General features: G+C 46.6%; 2 protein-coding genes and 1 long non-coding RNA gene across 5 annotated transcripts; 2 read left to right on the top strand and 1 right to left on the bottom strand.

Annotated features, from left to right (window-relative positions):
• Positions 1-756: 756 nt before the first annotated feature.
• Positions 757-2,891, bottom strand: LOC122417873 (uncharacterized). The gene is made up of 3 exons (XR_006262389.1): positions 2,557-2,891; positions 1,730-1,945; positions 757-1,101 (listed from the first exon to the last, which is right to left on the bottom strand). It is a non-coding gene; the product is annotated as an uncharacterized lncRNA (long non-coding RNA).
• Positions 2,892-3,086: 195 nt separating this feature from the next.
• Positions 3,087-5,604, top strand: LOC122417869 (ras-related protein RabJ-like). Its single transcript, XM_043431724.1, has 4 exons — positions 3,087-3,464; positions 4,100-4,227; positions 4,615-4,946; positions 5,035-5,604. Exons 1-4 carry the CDS (start codon positions 3,422-3,424, stop codon positions 5,204-5,206), a joined length of 675 nt encoding a protein of 224 aa, XP_043287659.1. The 5' UTR covers positions 3,087-3,421; the 3' UTR covers positions 5,207-5,604.
• A 144-nt stretch (positions 5,605-5,748) lies between these two features.
• Positions 5,749-17,498, top strand: LOC122417850 (uncharacterized). 3 transcript variants are annotated; one of them, XM_043431688.1, is made up of 12 exons: positions 5,749-5,892; positions 6,028-6,806; positions 7,120-7,255; positions 7,353-7,999; positions 10,292-10,430; positions 10,512-11,719; positions 11,795-11,936; positions 12,006-12,226; positions 12,869-13,028; positions 13,118-13,533; positions 14,944-15,136; positions 16,019-17,498. In XM_043431688.1, the coding sequence occupies exons 2-12, from the start codon at positions 6,671-6,673 to the stop codon at positions 16,764-16,766; spliced, it is 4,146 nt and encodes a 1,381-aa protein (XP_043287623.1). In that variant the 5' UTR covers positions 5,749-5,892; positions 6,028-6,670; the 3' UTR covers positions 16,767-17,498. The 3 variants fall into 3 exon arrangements, with proteins under 3 accessions (XP_043287623.1, XP_043287624.1, XP_043287625.1); XM_043431689.1 differs by having other exon boundaries at positions 5,749-6,806; positions 10,542-11,719; XM_043431690.1 differs by lacking the exons at positions 5,749-5,892; positions 6,028-6,806; positions 7,120-7,255 and having other exon boundaries at positions 7,871-10,171.
• The last annotated feature ends 120 nt before the right edge of the window (positions 17,499-17,618 follow it).

The raw sequence follows: 17,618 nt of genomic DNA, 5'->3' as shown, positions 1-17,618 counted from the left end.
GACTTCCGGGGAGTGAAGGGGGGCCAGTGGAGGGAGGGAAGCGGGAGAGATTGAGCAGCAAACCAGGAGGATATAGCGAGCGGAGCACTCATGTTTATATGCATTGTATTGCTAAAACCCTTTTAACCGAATTACATTTAGCGATTCCGCAGGGCGGTCTGAAGTAGTACGTTGACGAAGGGAGGGGAAGTGGAAGTGGAGGAAGCCGTATGATTCTGCTCTTCATCCACTCGACTCGAGGACGTTTCGTCGAGCTTATACGAGAAAATGTACGCACAGAGGGACCGCGACAAATGCTTTTCAACGGGAGGGAAGCGTTTCGTCGGTACCGAAGACGCGGAGGCACGGCAGAGGGTTCGGTCGACCCGGGAGGGGGGATTGCTCTTGATACGGGGTAGACGTTGAGCTCTTGCGCTTTCGGATGAACACGAGGATCGGATGGAAGTTCTATCCCAGCGAGGAAGAGGCTGGAGTGTGAGGGCGCGAGGAATAAGGCGGGGGGTGGGGCGAGGAGTGAAACGGCGGAAGGGAGGTTTTAGATTCCAGTGCTCGGAGCGGCGGCGAACGGGCCACCCTGAATCCTGATTCCCTTGGTAAACAAGTGCTCGGGTGATTCACTGCTTGTTCACTCGCTATCGGGCGTCGTTTGTTTCCAGACGCCCGACGCCATGGCTCTTCCTCTCTCTCTCTCTCTCTCTCTCTCTCTCTCTCTCTCTCTCTCTCTCTCTCTCTCTCTCTCTCTCTCTCTCTCTCTCTCCTGTCCCCGTCTCCGTCCCTCTTCAACCTCGTTTTCCGGTCTAATGGTCATTTCCCTGCCGTCGCGATTTCTCCGTCCCGCGCGCGGGAGCTAATACATATATGGATAGCAGCGCGGATCGTCGTCATCCCTTTCGGCGCTACGAATAACAGCGTTCGAAGGAGGGGCCGGGGGGAGCGACGTCTATTTATTGTCCGGAGTCGTCGTCTTCCAGATCCATTTGCGCGTTAACGTTTTTCCCAAACGCGCCAACAATTTCGAGAGAAAATGAAATTTCCGAGCCCCCCGGGCCCAAGCGGCTGCTCCGACCTCCCAACGCTCTCTCACTCTCTTCCTCGGATATCCTAGAAAAATAAAACTCGTGAGAAAAGGAAGCCAAGGGAGGAAGAGCAAGCGCCTCGAAATGGCGGCATCTCGCGGGTCGAAAGCCCGTCATTAGCGCTAACAAGTTTAGCCTGGGGCTGCGACTCGGGAAGCGGATCGTTGGGCCGCAGGAGGGTTCTTCCTACGAGGAGCTCCATCCTCACAGAGCCCGCGGGGAGCGCTCTCCATAGTTTCGTGACTGTTGGTATATCTGTAGTAAATCTAGGTGTAGGCTACACACGTGAGGCTTCTACCGGGTGCGGGGACGACGAAGGGGACGGGGAAGAAGGGATAATAAGATCTGCGACAATCAAGTCGAGAACGTTGCGGAAGCTGAGGCATCCGGGGCGGGGGAGTCGGCAGAGGGCGTCTCGTCCGCGCCACGTTACGTCCAACTTTCGTAGCACCCGCCTCTCGATCCGTGCTCTCGGTCTCCGTAACATTTTCTCCCCCTCCGCCCTCGGCCCCTTTTATTCGCCGTGGAGCAGGGCAGGGGGAAGAGGAAAGTTGACCCAAGTTATCGCGAGGCTCCTAGCGAACTCCGTGCCCCGCCGCCGATTTCTGGCGTCGTAACGATCCGACTCTCGGTATAAACGCCTCTCAACTTACCAAATCACCGTAATGGATCGAGCTCTCTTTCTCCCCTTTCGATAACCCGGGGAATAATAAAGCGGAGCAGCAATTGATCGCGGGTGACGGGCCCCCATCGGACCTCGGCCGGACCAATATTCCACGAGGAATTCCGCTTTTTCTTATTTCCACGACATCCGTCATCGGTCCGGGGAGGAATTTGTGTTGGGGGAGCCGATGCGATCGCGCGGAACGCTGGAAAAAATAATTTTTTATACTTTCTCACTCTTTCTCTCGCTCCCTCGTTTTTTCTATTTTTTTCTATTTTTTTTTTTTTTTTTAAATTTTTTTTTTATTTTTCTCTCTCCGTAATGAGGGGAAAGGTTCGCTCGGTGCGCCGAACAAGGGATGATGCTGGCTCGCTCGCTCGACGGTGGAAGGAGCTAACCGCATCGTAATCAACGGAAAATGGCGTCGGATAAGTGAGCGCGGGAGGGCCGCCGGGGGAAGGGCACGAAGACAGGCTGGTTTGTTCGCCTCCCGGAGGGGGCAGGGAGAGGAAGCTTCGGGAATGTAACGAGTACGGAGACGACGACTGCGCGGGAGGGTGTCGTGGATTAGAGCGAGGCGGAGAGAGAAACGAGGCGCGCTTTGTTGTCTCGATTCGTGATCAGACTTCTGGTCACCCTTGATCCAACTTCTTGCCACGTTTCTCTCGCTCGCGTCATGACAAATGCGCGCTCGCGCGCGGATCCGCCTCCCCCTCGATTAATGAATTCGACGGAAGGCTTTACGAAATAATCAAGTGCGGGGGGCCGGAGCCGTAAAAAGGCGAATTCCGACGTTGAAAGTCGGAGGGAACGTACCTTTTGAGACGCGATATATTATGGGATCGCTCAACGAGGCGTCACGAACTCACACCCTTCGCAATGAAATCCGCCACGGCCTCGGGGGCGACGGAAGATCCAAAGAAAACGCGTCGTTTCGATGCTACGTGACTGCCATCCGCAGACCGGAACTCTCTAATCCCTCGAGCTAAAAGGCTAAAACCCTCGCTTGCTGCTGCATGTATCCAACGGAAAACAATCACCGCATACGTCCCGCTGCTTCGAAAGACACTCGAGCGTGACGTCAGTTGAATTTTGGGTATCGATTCACTCCCGCGGAGACTCGAACGAAAAAGTAACGGTCGACAACTCGCAAGATCAAATCGCCGACTCGCGGCCGCTGAGGAAACTACTATTTCGACGACGAGTCTAGCCATGGTGTGAACAAGCCCCGCTAGGAGGCGCCACTCGTCTCGGAAAGGAGCGCGATGGCGGAGCTTCGCTACTGATCTTCATTGTCGACCGCGCCGAGGACCGTTTTACCCACTGGACGCGGTGGCGTCGCCGCTGTTCTGCTTTTAATCATTCATCAGTTTATTCGCAAACAACAATCGCTCCGTCTCTCTCTCTCTCTCTCTCTCTCTGTTGGCCGGTCCGGCGAAAACGTGTGAAACGTCAAAACACCGAAAATCGAGAGCGCGTTGCATCGTCGTCGAATTCCCGGTCTCGCTATCGCCTCCTTTATCTACGAGTAGTTTTCCCCAGATAAAATAAAAATAAGAGCAGCAGCGTTCAGGAATCGAACGAGTGGGCGAATCGCACTCGAACTCTTTTGGAAATTCCGCCTTTATTATGTGATCGCTCTCCAGAAACGAAGATCTTTTGCTGCTGAAGCCTCAACGCCATGAAAACCATCGAAGGAAAAGTCGTCGTTTTGGGATCCCAGTGTGAGTATTCTTCCTCCGCCCTCCCCTCCTCCAAACTTCTCGTAAACACTTTTTTTCGCTCGCTTTCTTTTGTCACGCTCCTCTGAAGGAGCGCGGTCCCCCCTAGCTCCGCCGCCACTGTTTTCTTTCTCGAACACAAAGGCCTCGCGCTAACGTGCGCAAGATTAGTCACTCGCTCGACAAATCGACATCGACATAGTTTTCCGCTAAATTCATCAGCTCAAACTCAACTTTGCTTCGTTTTCGCAACGCAATGCTCCTAACCGCCTTTCAAACGAATCGGCGTTCAGCTTCTCGTCGGCTATCACGGTCCCTGCTTCTTTTCAATTATCTGGAACACGTGCCCGCGGCGGCCGGCAGTGGGGGATTATCCGGCGATTATCCAATCGGAATTTCGTCACCAAAACGTCGCGCAGCTCTTGTTTTTTGACGAATTTAATCTATTTATAAAAGCGCACAAATCGTTCGAGCGAAAAAAGTTTATTTATCGACGAGGAAAAATATGATTTTTAGTCATTTCGAAGTTTTTTTGATGAAAAAAAGTGCAAAAATTTACGAAAAAATAAAAAACTTCAATAAAGATTCAAGACCTTGGAAAATCGGCGAAATTCAATGAAAACCCTTCTGTTTTGTAGGTGTCGGGAAAACGAGCTTGATTAACCGCTACGTCAGCAAAACCTTCGACGCCCACGTCGGGCCAACGATCGGAGCTTCTTTCTTCACGTGTAAAATCAATCTCGAGGATGGAAGAATAAAGCTTCAAGTGAGTGAAAAAGTCTCCGAGTGAGTCGAATATCAACGAAAATTTCAATTGAATTTTCAAGTAAAATCAAAATATTCGAACTATTCAATTTCATTAGTTTCGAATCGTGAATTTCAAACATTCTCCAAATTCAGGTGAATATTTGAATAAGAAAAAAACCAAATAGTTGGCTTTCAATGGGTCGAATTTCGTTGAACATATTCGATTAAATTATTTGAAAAAAAATTCAGTTCCAAATGATTCGAGTCTCCAGCTTCGATTTCGAAAGAATCGAATTGAAAAAAAAACTTGTTCAAAAAATTATGCGAAATTCTTCCGAGTTAATTTGAAAACTAGAATATAAAAAAACGCAGCTCGCAGTTAAAGAGAAATTTTTGTTAAGCGCAGATATGGGACACTGCGGGCCAAGAGAGATTCCGGTCGATGGCGCCGATGTACTACAGGAACGCGAACGCAGCGTTGCTCGTGTTCGACATAACCAAGTACAAAACGTTTGCGGAGATCAAGAGCTGGGTTACGGAACTGAACCGCAACATAGACGAGGCTTTGATTCTTATACTGGTAGGCAACAAGAGCGACCTTGAAAGTGTGCGGGAGGTCGAGGCCGAGGAGGCTCGAAAGTACGCGACGTTGATAGGCGCGAGTTACCACGAAACATCGGCGTATCAGGACGAGGGAATCGAGCAGGTTTTCCTGTCGGCGGCCCTGGGTCTGAAGAGGTTTATAAATTTCACGATTATTCGCCACTTCTCGTTACGTATTCGGTATGAAATAAGGTTGGGGAAATAATGAATAAAAATATGGCAGGTTGAGCGCCGGAAATCCCGAGGTTTCATCGAGCCTGAGAATCTACGACTCGACGACCAGTTCCTGTCTGACCGAATCGGACATTCTTCACCACACTCCGATGAGCGAGGAAAACTTCAGGGACACGTCGATCGCTCACGGGATACACGAAAAGCCGCCGGCTTGTTGCTGACTCCGTTCGCGGGGAAAATAAGGGGCGCCTCGGTGTGCGCGGCTCTCTAAATTTCGTTCTCGTAAAAGCAGAAAAAAAGGGCAGCAAAAATGTCAATAAGTTTGATTTTTTAACGCTGCGATAAGGAAACTGGCGCTGCCAATGTGCGCACTGTCAAATTCCAAGCTTTATTGGCCGTGGCATTGTGAGGGGGGGGGAAGCGAAAACGATTTTTGTAAGGGATATGCCAAGAGAAAAAGTGAATAGGATTTTCTGCGTAGCCCGTGCTCGGAATGATCTCGAGTATGGCGCTGGAGAAATCTCAACTTATTTTTGTACGAGCAGTAAATGCGAGAAGCCTTGCGAGGCTGCGGTAAGGTAATTGATAAATTGAAATAAAAAACGTTTTTTGTAAAAAAGGTAAAATGCGATGTTCGGCCAGCGAGGCTGCGACGAATGAGATTCGGCTCGCTTCCTCGTGTGCAAGAGCCCGTGCCCGAACAATGACGGAGTAAAAGGCGCGTTGAAACAGAGAGTGTGTGAACGCGCGGAAAAGAACGAATCTGTGAGGAGCCCGCGAGAGCAGGCTTCGAGGAAATTCGTATGGAATTCATTTCCAGTTGTGAGAAAAATGTCTCGTCATTGTCTCTGATACGTGGACGGAAAACGTCTTGAGCACCAGGATGAAAGGGATCCGCGAGTCGAAGGTGAGCGAAGTGGCACGCGAGGGTTTCGTGTGCGAAGTTTTACGGCGAGCTAGGAGGAAAACGTAGAAATATGAGAACGCGGGTTAGCGATGAGGAGCGTTGTTTTGTCTCTTTATTACATTTATTTTTTCGTAGATTGAGCTGCGAGATAGGGCGGTCGTTCGTTGAGCATGACTGTGGCGATTTTTCTCATCTCACCGGATGTTGATTAATCGCAGGCGCTCGGTACGTGCGCGTGGACTCTGAAACCGCGGAAAGGAAGAGAATGACGAAAAATGGAGTCGCACTTACAGCTGCGAATAAAAATATTCGAGCAAATAGGAAAATTCGCTCGAGCGACAAATTGGCCGGGGGAACAATGGAACGAATGATTCGAAAAAGCTCGGAGGGACGCGAAAATCTCGCAAGCCGTTTCGAAACCGGTAATGAAGGGAAGAGAAAATAATCGCGAGGGCAGCCGCGCCCGAGCAGGAGTGGACAATCGCCCAAGACGAGAATCGGACGCACGTTATTCTCCATTGCGCATCGAACGACGGATGTGGGCGTATTGCGGAATGGGATTACGAAAAAAAAAGAGAGAAGACGCGACTAGTAATAACAACGAGATCGTCGCTCGCTGTATAAAACTGTGTTACCATTTTGTTGGGCCTCAGTTCAACGAGGTGCATTATGAGATCGGGAGTGCCGATTTCATCCGATTTTTAAACAGATTTGTGAGGCTCTCGAATCCAGTTTTATTTCTTGCTATGGATCAAGGGAGTTGTTGAGTTTCTTCTTAATGGATCGTTATCGATCGGCGGGGGGAAGAAGGGGGGCGCTGCGAGTCGAGATCGTTTGGATCCTGATCGTTATCGCTCGGATCGTAAGTGGACAGGATTTCAAGATCGACAGTCAGCTGCGAATTGTGACGAACGGTAATTAAGTAGTCAATCGTGGACGATTCTCGTTTCACACTCGCGCAGTCGCTTCGCAATGTAACCCGCAATTATGTGCTTTAACGCTGCATCGGGCGAGTGTCGAGTGCTGGGAATGACGTCGTGGGTGAACGACCGGTTTTTTTTTAATCGCCATGGAATTTGGGTCAAATTTCAATGCTCTTCGAACGCTCGACAGAGCAGGAATGTTCAGATTTTTTTCTCTAATTCCACGAGGATCGGTAGAGGCGATTACCGATTTTCGCGGACGGAGCGATCGACGGTGTTTCAGCTCGAATTTTTGTTTCCGCAGATTGTTACACGAGGATCGCGATCGGCTCGCGTTTGCCAAAAAGTAGTGGATTCACGACGGTATCCGGCAACGAACTGGCCGACTGCGAATCGGTCTGTTCGTCGAACCGATCGCGCTGCAATGTGTTCGATTTTGGGTGAGGATTTTTCGATTTTTGACTAAATATTGTTGAAACCAGCGAGACAGGAGGTTATGGAAATGGAAGAAAATAATTGATCGGCTCGAAAGTGCAGGGTGGACGGGAGAGGAAATCGAACGTGCACGATCGGCCGATTGGGAGCGGGCGAGAGACTGGAAGACTTGCCGATCGACCCGGATTACGACGTGTACGAGCGGCGGAGAAAAAATCCGACTGGCTGCGACCACGATCGTCTGGTAAAGATCGGTTACGCTGGGGAGATCGGTAACGCGACCGGTTCGTTAGCTCGTCCGAGAAACGCCACGTTCGGCAGGCGGAGAGAGCCTGGAATGCCCTTCGGCAATTCTTTTTTCGCTTCGACTAAAAACCTGTCGAAAAACGATCGGCAGCCGTCCTTTTTCCGGGGAGGGTGGTCGGGTTTGGTCGCCGACGACGAAGACACGCGGCTCTACGACATCCTCAACGTCCGCAAGCCTTTCCGAGGCTTCAAATCCTGGAATTTGGAGCTCCCGAGTCCTTCGAATGGGCCCTACGGACCGGAAGACCATACCGATCTCTGCGCAAAATTCTCCGGCACGGCCCCGCTGTTCTGCAAGTCGTCTCTACCGATTTTCTACCACCTCCCAGTACTCAAACCTTCCGAGGACTCCGAGCCACGGTACCGCAACGTACTGCCCGGGTCAACCGATTTTTCTAACGATTTTGGCCCCAAAATCGACCCGGTGCTCGAGAAATCGAAAGGTAAGCATTTTTCGAGCCCCCGCCTCAGCATTTGGGGTCAAGACTATTTTTTTACAACGTCTTACGAGAGTCGATGACCATACCGATTAATCGTTCGGAGAACAAACAATAATGACGCGAAACGGGCGTAACGTACTCTCGTACTGAAATTTATGCGTTTGTGTGTGAACATGCGGAGGAACGGGGACTTATCGGTTACAGTGATCTCGGCGAATTGCGTTAATAGTCCGCTGGTGCGCAAGTATAATGGGTGTATAGACGTACACAAGAGTTTCGAAGTGGCATTGACACGATTTTTCGAGCAATCTGCATCGGCTTCCGTTGCAAACGCCATCCGCAACTCACGCTTTTACAATAGAGCACACTCACCTCTGTACAACAATGTATACGTTGAGTTATCACATAACCGGGTGGAAAGATCGTCGCTATTAGTCCGATCGGAGTCGGCTATTTATTTTTTTCGCGCCTTTAGAGTCTCGCGGTATTTAAGGTGACGTCAGGATTCATCCTTAAGGGATCACGTCACAGTGTGACCCTCCGAAAGATCGCTGATTTTTACCATTTGCTTTATGTTAGGATAAGCTGGTGGGTCTGGTTTCTTTTAATCGAGGCAGTGACGAAGAATACAAAACGATTTTTTGTAAGTTTATTTATTGTTTAATATTGTAAAAAATTATTGAAAAGTCCGGTTGAATAAAAAGATGCTGTGAGGTGTCGAAGATTGCGGCCTTAAATCAGGAAGATTGTTAATCTGTAGGAAAACCGCATTTGGGCTGTGGAGGCTATTTTGAAATTTGTAAAAATGCCGACGGTTTCGAACAAAGCGTACCGAATTTAGCCTTTTTTCGACAGTTTTTCGTAGAAAAAAATAGGAAGATTAAAAAATGATAGAAAATGACGTGAAGAATGTTTTGGTAATATTTGAAATGAATAGCTTGAAAACTCTTCTTTTGAGAGTGGACACCGTTTTGAAAAACGCCATTCCGAGATGAACACGTTTAAAGTTTGGAGTGAGATATTTTCAGATAAATCGTTTACTTACGATCGATCGACGATGCCAGATCCATACAATGTTCCTTCTACTTTCTCAATTTGCTTTTTCGCTTTCTTCAATTGAACCAATTCTTTTTGTCACGCTCCGTTCTCTTTTTCTAAGAATTTTCGATTTAAAAATTTGAGAGAATGTTTAAAGCAGTGATCTGATAATGCAAAAAGAAACGATGTTTTTAAAATTTCACATTGCGATGACCCCTTAATGGTACCGATAAGCATCGAGAGTATTTTCAGAATTCAAATCCTTATAAGGGTTTGGACGCCTCGCTTCGTTGACGCGAAAGACTCGGGGTCGCCGCCACCTGACGGAGGTAATTGGAACTAAGCCCTAATTTCGCTTCCGCGGTTCAAGGGAGGTGAAAAAATTTCATTTAATTCAAGTGTTGCACGGTAAATGAATTTCTTCGAAAATAAGCACACTCGTGATTTGGTAACGCGTGGGTAAAGACCGGAAATAAATAAAGATGCTCGTAGGCCCAGGAAATATGGAGGCTCGAGAAATCTCACGGACAAAGTAAAGCGTTAATGCGTGACGTAAAATATTCTGCCTGAAATAATTGGGACGGTTGGTAATCTCTTCAAGGTCATCGGTAAGGTATCGTGGCCTCTGTTGAATTGGGATGTGAAGGGAGAGTCGAGGATGAAGACGCAGGAGAGGGGGCGAGCATCACAAAGAGTTTAGTTGCGCTTTGATCCCTTCTTCGTGGCTCTCCCACCGTGTGTTTGTGTGTGTGTGTGTGTCGGTCGAAATAAACGCGGATGAAAGAAAGCCTTGAGGACTCTCGTAGCTGAGGCTACCGCGATGGCTTCACCGGCATATAAAAACGACTCGCAGCCGCGATTGCTTCTCCATTTTTTGCCGGGAAATCGGCTGGCGCTGTCGTCGCGCGGGTTTTTATATGCAACGAGCGTTAAGCGGAAGCGTGAGCGATGATAGAGACTCGTTGAGGCAATAATTAAATAATTAAAAAATGGGTGTTACGGGTGGTGTAAAGGTCGTTGAAAAAACTGGAATCTCATTGGAGCGGTGTTTGTGTATTGTTTGGATATTTGTGTCAATCGCATGGCGGGAAAGTCAACAAAGTTCGGTGATAATCGTTCGAGATGAGAGCTGCGACCGTAAGTTAAAATGCGCATAAAAAATGAATCCTCAAAAGGGCGGGAAGTTCTGAAAGCATTGAGAAAACCACGGGAAATTGTTGCTTTTCGATTATTTGATTTTTTCCGACGTATCCGCAGCTTGCTATCGGAAGCTGCTGTCAGGAAAGCGGATCTTGGATAGCCACGTGAGGCGGAACGTGCCTTGCGAAAGAATCGAGGAGTGTCACAGGGTCTGCGAGTACGAGAGTGCGTTCGTTTGCGAGGGTTTCAATTATGGGTAATGACATTTGACTATTTTCTTTCAAAGTAAGAACAATAAATTGTTTACGATTGTTGGTACATTGGAGATGATTGTTAGTCTAATGAGGCCGTTTGGTACCGCGTCCAGGCGTATGGAAGCCGGCCCAAACTACGGGAGATCGCCTGACGGAGATACGAGACGCGGTTACATGTGCCAATTAACGTCAGTGTCAGACGGCAGGATGGATCCGCGTCGTGACTTCGTGGACGATCCACGCTACGACTATTACGCGAGAGATTGGTCGTGTCCGGCAGGGAAAGTCCACAGGGAACGAGCCTACGGCGGAGGCCCGTCGAGTCATTTGCCTGGCAGACGTCCGAGCGACCAAAGCGACTGGCGTCCGATGTCGTTCCCCCCTTCTGCTGCCCCAGGTAGACCTTTCGATCCGCCAGCGTACGGGGACAGCACGCGATCTTATTATCCACCAGGAAGATACGTTCCGACGAGGAATCGGCCGGGGGATTACGACCGTTACGCAAGCGACGATCGCCAACGACCTTGGGGCTCTTATTTGCCCCGGGGAACGCCGTTTCACAACGAAATCGGCCAACATCGTTACTACTACGGGGACCGGGATTATTACCCCAACAGGAGGGTGGACGATCAACGGTTTTGGCCTCGCCAACCCGCTCCGGGTCCGAATGACATCGTTGAACCGAATCACCCCCCTTACGGCCGCTCCTACGGGTACGGAACTCATTATTATCCGTACCAAAGATCCAAGGACCATCCGGTGCCCGATCCCTACGAGTATTGGCCCAAGACACGTGGACCACCGCGAAAACCAACGATCCTCGAGCCTCCGGAGCGCCATTACGGATCCAATTACGGACCAGCTTACGGATACCACTCCAGCGAAGCGCTGCCCGACGATTCTTACCGGCCGACCTGGAAACCGCGCCACCGACAACCTTGGCTCGGAACCGATCGCAAAGATTGCTCGGTAAGGTCGTTAATGGGCTTCAAGATAACGAGGAAGATCGTCGTGGCGAGTCACGCGACAGCGAACTTGGAAGAGTGCGAAATGCTTTGTTCCGCTCGGACGGATTGCTTCAGCTTCGCCTACAGGTATTCCCTCGTGGCAACTGCGCCAACGGACAATTGCCTGCTGAGCAACTTGCCCTTCGACAGGCTCAACTTCTACACGGACCTGGAGCCCGAGCGGGACTACGATGTCTACGCGATCGTCGGCGATCCGAAAAGGTGTCAGGAGTCGAAAAAACCTGATGACGCTCAGGTCGGACCGCACAGACGGTCCTCCGAAGGTAAAGTCCAACGACTGCCATCCTGGTGCCTCTGCTCCGAGGTCCTTATCCAAGAAACACGTTTCATGCTTGCAGAATGTTTCTGGCGGGTCCAAAGTGGCTGTGGGATGCCACCGAGTCTGACCCGGAAGAAAATCCGGGCGGAGAACGGCCTCGGCGAGTGCCAAATCGCCTGCATCACTGCCCGCCACTTTACCTGCAGAAGCTTCGTCTTCAGGTTCCTCAATTTTTTTCATTTTCTCACTCCTTCCCCGGACGCTCCAACTAATCAGTCCTTCTCGGTTAGATACGATTCCGAGGGAGATCGAGACCCGAACTGCTTCCTGAGCGACTGTCCAACGACGGAAATAATCGCGGCGATCGAGGCCGACACGAGTTTGATCGTCCCAGGAAGGGACTTGGAACTCTACGAACGCGGGAGCTACGGTCGCGGCTGCGAGGCTTCGCCCTTCACGCCGATCTACAATTCCGCTAATATCGGAGACAAGAAGCGACCACCTGACCCAGGTACCGATCGCATCTCAGTCCACTAAATCCTGGCGATACAATGGTGCCATGCTAAACCATGCTAAAAACATAAAAAAAATTCAAAATGATCACAATTTTATAAAATCCGGTCAACGTATATTCTTTAGTGCCAAATTTGACAATACACATTTTTTAAGATTTTTCTTCTGTACAGTTATCGAGTAATTGGTCACTAAAGTTCACGTGTTTTTACCAAAAATATTGTAATTCCCAAGTAAATTCTGAATGAAAATTTTTAAATTGCGTACTTTGCTGTGACAAAGGTTCAAACTGTGCTATTTTTTCCTAACATAGTTCACCAAGGAAACGTTGTAAAATTTATGTTGACTCGATGATGAACTGTCAAGTTGAATTATTATGCCGTTTTGCTATACTTAGTACTGTTTTCACGAACGATAACGTTTCAAAGAACGTTATCACGAAATTTCGTCAAATTCTGATCATTCTGATTTCGTGTAGCACCCTCCTTAATGCGTAATTACTCGATAACTAAGCAGAAGAAAATTAAAAAAAAAAATTGTCTTTTCGCACTTGACGTTGAAGAACATTATCGCCGAGTTTGATAAATTTCTAATTATATTTAGACTTTTGTACCAAACATCCCTAATGGTGGTTTTGCAGGTCCGGGAGATTGTTGGTCAGCCTATCGAGCTGGTTGCAAGCTCGCTCCATCCGCAGTTTCCTCCATGAGTCGAGTCGACTCCGAGGTCGAATGTCGTCGGCAGTGTTCCAGGATGAGATACAACCAGCACTCTCCGACCTGCATGTCGTTCAGCTTCAGGTAAGCCCCAGTTTCCAACTTCACCAAATAATATCACTATTGCAAAATTTATTCTTCAAATAAAAGCAGCAAATATATTTCTGGTTGAGGCTCGGCGACGAGAAGCGCGGTGACAATTGTTACTTGAGCGACGTTCCAAGGCGCGATCTTCGACCCGGTTTGGACTACTCTTACGACGACGATTACGTGACGTACGCCTGGAAAGAGCTGGAACCCCAATGCTCCGCTCCCCCCGGACCCGGGTACGATTACGCGCCCCCAAGCGGCGTCAAGTTCAACTACGACTCAGGGGCCGCCGACTATCGTCCCGGCGATCCACCGAACGCTCCCCCGCCTGCCCCGGGCCACGCTGGCCCAGGACTGTACACTTACAACACCCTGTTTTTGGGTGTACGACCCCTGGACTCCGGGCGACCGGATGCCGCGACCCCGCCGGAGCATCCAACGAGCACGTACCTGCCGAACGATGAAACGAGCGGCGACGGATTTCCTGGGCCCGATTACAGTGAGTTTCAATCACGACTGCACTTAAGATGATGGATCAGTCGGTAATCACAACCGTGAGTGCGAGAGAGATAGCTGCAAATTTTGAAAAGGAATTTTTTTGTGATTAACATTAATTAATTTAATTAATTAATTAATTAATTAATTAATTAAAAATTAAAATTAATTAAAAATAAACACGGTTGTGACTACCGACTGATCCATCATCTTAAGGGTGAATGATACAAAAGTCGAAATAATTAGAAATTGATCAAATTTGGTGATAATGTTCTTCAACATCAAGTGCGAAAACACAATTTTTTTCAAAATTTTCTTCTGTTTAGTTATCGAGTAATTACGCATTAAAGCAGATTTCTTATGCCCGGAATGTATACCTATATATATGGAAACGCTATGCTTATACACGTGAACTTTAGTGATCAATTACTCGATAACTGTACAGAAAAAAAATCTTAAAAAATTTGTATTGTCAAATTTGGCACTAAAGAATATGTTCACCAAATTTTATAAAATTCTGATAATTTTGAATTTTTTTATGTTTTTAGCATGGTTTAGCATGGCAACATTGTATCGCCTGTGCAATATATCCTTAAAAAAATTCGCGTTTTTACGAATCGATTTTTGCAGCAACTATATTTTTCGAAAATTTCAAAAGACGAAACTTGCTTGAAAACAATAATTTGATTATTTTAGAAATATAATTGGTAAAGAGCCAACATTTTAATACAATTTTATATTAAAAAAACGTTTCAAGAGTTCATTTTGACTAGCGTGGTGCAGCAGCTGCCGCTGCTGTTGATGTCACCCTGTCACTTTTGTTTGCAAATTTTATAGGTTATGAAGTGAGTTTACTGCCCAAAGTTGTAGTATTGCAGTGGAGGAAAATGAAAAAATGAACGATCAAAAAGTTTACCCCGATAAAAATCGTCGTTTTGTAAAAATTTACAAAAAAACGTGGCGAAGCTAACGAACGACAAAACATGACCGAAAGGTCGAACTGACGTCACGTGCGAACGTATATCGAATGCACTGATCCATTTGTCGTGTAATCCGAATGATTTTTCATCAGATAGTTTTTCATATTTCAGCCGATTTTCAACGGTAAGGTTAAAAAACTAAAATACTCGTGTATTCTTGAATATCCACGAAATATACAACGATCGATGTTTTTTTGCGAAATCTTGGATATAACTAATGAAAAAATTCAATAACTTTTCACGTGTGTACGGTTTTCATATACCGTAGTGTCAGAGAAAAATCGATATTCAATAATTAATTTGCTGCTAAACTACACGATAACTAGCGTCTAAATTTTGCAAATCTATCCAGTACGTATTCATTTTTCCCTACCAAAAATGTCATCGCGTAATCTTGGACAACGAATATTCACCCACCTACCTTTCCCCCGCAGCCGATGGTATTGGAAGCTTCAATCGGCACTACACCGTCAACGGGTATCCCTGCAAACGAGGCACAAAGTGCGAAGTCAATAAAATCGCTGGCTTCTGGTCCTGCGAGCCGGAGGGCTCGGAATTCGGGTCTTGGGATTATTGCTGCGAGCCTAATCACCACTGCGGATTTTCCCAGGGCTACAATTATCCATGGTCAGCTCTCCAAACGATTTCACCACTTTTTCACTCAGTTTTTTTACTTATTTGTCACTTTTTATGCGATTTATTAATTGGACAAAAATTACGATTAAAATTGAACGGAAAGAGTGATAATTCGTTAATACTTGACGTCGAGCCCCGCCATACCACGGTTCTCGATTATTCACTATTAAGGGGGAATGTCAGTGTGACGGGCTGAGAAATGAGGTGTTTGGAAAAACGGCTCGATCAAATTATTTGAAATTTTGTGAATTTATTATTGGAGTAATGAAGTATACGAGGAATTTTTTTATCTTATTTTCGGTACGTTTTGTTGAGGAGAGGAGCGCTCGCAGAATGGCGTCTGAAGTGAAAAATTCGGAAAGATTATTAAATTATAACGGTACAGCTATCGCAGCACCGCAGGAAATTTGAAAAAATCGAATTTTACACAAAAATTTTTCAGTTAATTGTTAATAAAAAAAGCAATGTGAACAATTTTTTAAAAAATTCTACGATGCGACAAGAGCGATGAGTTTTTCGAAGAGAATCCTTTTCGAATGAAGTCGATTGGAGAATATTTGACAAAGTTGTGCTGTCGTCAACCAGGTCAAAAAACATGCTTTCGAGAAAAACGCGTTTCAAGCTTTGAGAGGATGAAATTGAATGATGTTACTTAAATATTAATATAAAACAAATTCTTACTCTTTTTTCCACGCCGATATTCCCACTTAATAGAATTTAATATAAAATTTAATTTCATTCGTGAATTGAAAAAAACATTTTACGCTTTTCATATTCATCGATATTTATTCATTTAATTGATGAATTATTTATGAATTTTCAATAAGCAATTGATTGACAATTATGAAAAAATCATTTAATTTGCGGACGCAGGTGTTACGTGGGAGCTTCGGAAGAGCAGTGGCGACCGTGCAGTGAAAAATATTACCCTTATTTACCGAGTCCACGACCAGCGATCAACAGGTCACCGACTAGCGATTATTATTTCAATACTGGCAACGATCGCAACGGGAATCGTGGGTTTTACCGTTCCGAGGGAAGCGGAAGGAGCGAGGTTAATTCTCGGAACTGTTGCGGAGCGCGTCACTGGCCAATTGCGTTCCTGCACCCCGTTCCCCCGCCCAACACAACAGACTCGGTGGCGCTAGCCAACGACCGGCGCGACTCGAGCGAGCGGGATGTAAACAAAACGGGAGAAAGCAGTGGCTCGACAACGCCGGGGCGATTAGATCGTGACAAAAACGCGTCTTCGACGACCGAAGAAACTGTCAATTCCTCAATTATTCGTATTCAGCCGTACAAAAGTCACTTGAAAAGACGCGGCTTGGTTTCTCCGAGTTCGACAACGAATCGCACTAAAGCGTGGCACAAAAAATTTCATCGTATTTCGATAAGGCCTGCTAACAGCAACGGAAATATTTCACTCGATACGACGATCGCGAATCACGAAAACGAATTTCGCGTTAATAAAATTCACGACTTGGATTCATTTGACGTAAATAATATAAACTTGACCAGTGTTCGAGACAAATCAAGATTCGCGAGAATCGAACGTGTCACGAGAGCCAACAAGGTCGAACTCGAAACTCGACCGAAAGAATCGAGTCGAGAAAAAATTTGATTGGCTTTATATAGCTTCAGTGATTATCGTTGCATTTCGTTTTTTTATTCTCTAGAACAGTTTGCCAGTTTTTGTCCTTCATCTACCTCCGTGCCCCCGAAAATATCGAAAATCAATTATTTTCAATACTTCGTTTTATCTTTGTATATATTTTTATGTGTTATTAAAAAACGCACGAAATAATAAAAATCGTTTCATTCCATTTTCGAAAGTTCTTTTTTCCGTACTATTCAGAAAATAAAGCGCAAAATGTGGAACGGAGAACGAAAAATTATTCTCAGCAGTTTGACTCGATCGAGATTTTTAGGTTATAACGACTTCGAAGAGTTCAGAGTTCCAATCAAACCGTTGGAAAGAAAAATGGACGAGAGTTGAAAACGAAAGTGCGGCATTTTTCTAAAAAGTGGAACGGAATAATTTTAACCTTTTTTCTTAGATTCTAAACTCAGTTTTCTCAACACAAATGAAAATCGAACTAAAAAAATGCATTGTTATGAAGAACTGATAATTATTGAAAATAAGATAAAAAAGGTATTGAAATCTTCGAAAAACGTGAAGCTTGCTTTCACTGCCCACGATTGGCGTCTGTTTTTTTTTTTGTCGTCTTCGTCGCTCCGCCCCATTGTTTTTCGGCGGTCAACAAAGTAGTACCTGCGAGAAGGTAATAAAAGTTTCTGTTCCCCGGTGCAGGCTCGAATCGAGGCGCCGGATAATCTACCTGCAAATTCCTAGGACGAGAAGGAAGGTCTGAATTCCTCAGTGCCTCGGGCTCTGAGAGGGCTCTCAACGTATTCAGATTGACGAACTCGCGATAATTTTCAATTTTCGTGAAACGTTTATCTCGGAGCTTCC

The sequence above is a fragment of the Venturia canescens genome, chromosome 11 (assembly GCF_019457755.1).
Source record: "Venturia canescens isolate UGA chromosome 11, ASM1945775v1, whole genome shotgun sequence".
NCBI lineage: Eukaryota > Metazoa > Arthropoda > Insecta > Hymenoptera > Ichneumonidae > Venturia > Venturia canescens.
This window is presented reverse-complemented; position numbering and strand designations above follow the sequence as displayed.

Excerpts from the sequence above, each read along its gene's own strand:
- LOC122417850 (XM_043431688.1), top strand. The coding sequence starts at position 6,671 with ATGGATCGTTATCGATCGGCGGGGGGAAGAAGGGGGGCGCTGCGAGTC. Across the intron at positions 12,227-12,868 it reads GAAGCGACCACCTGACCCAG|GTCCGGGAGATTGTTGGTCA; the intron begins GTACCGATCGCA and ends GTGGTTTTGCAG. Across the intron at positions 13,029-13,117 it reads TGCATGTCGTTCAGCTTCAG|GCTCGGCGACGAGAAGCGCG; the intron begins GTAAGCCCCAGT and ends TTTCTGGTTGAG.
- LOC122417869 (XM_043431724.1), top strand. The coding sequence starts at position 3,422 with ATGAAAACCATCGAAGGAAAAGTCGTCGTTTTGGGATCCCAGT. Across the intron at positions 3,465-4,099 it reads CGTCGTTTTGGGATCCCAGT|GTGTCGGGAAAACGAGCTTG; the intron begins GTGAGTATTCTT and ends TCTGTTTTGTAG. Across the intron at positions 4,228-4,614 it reads ATGGAAGAATAAAGCTTCAA|ATATGGGACACTGCGGGCCA; the intron begins GTGAGTGAAAAA and ends TGTTAAGCGCAG.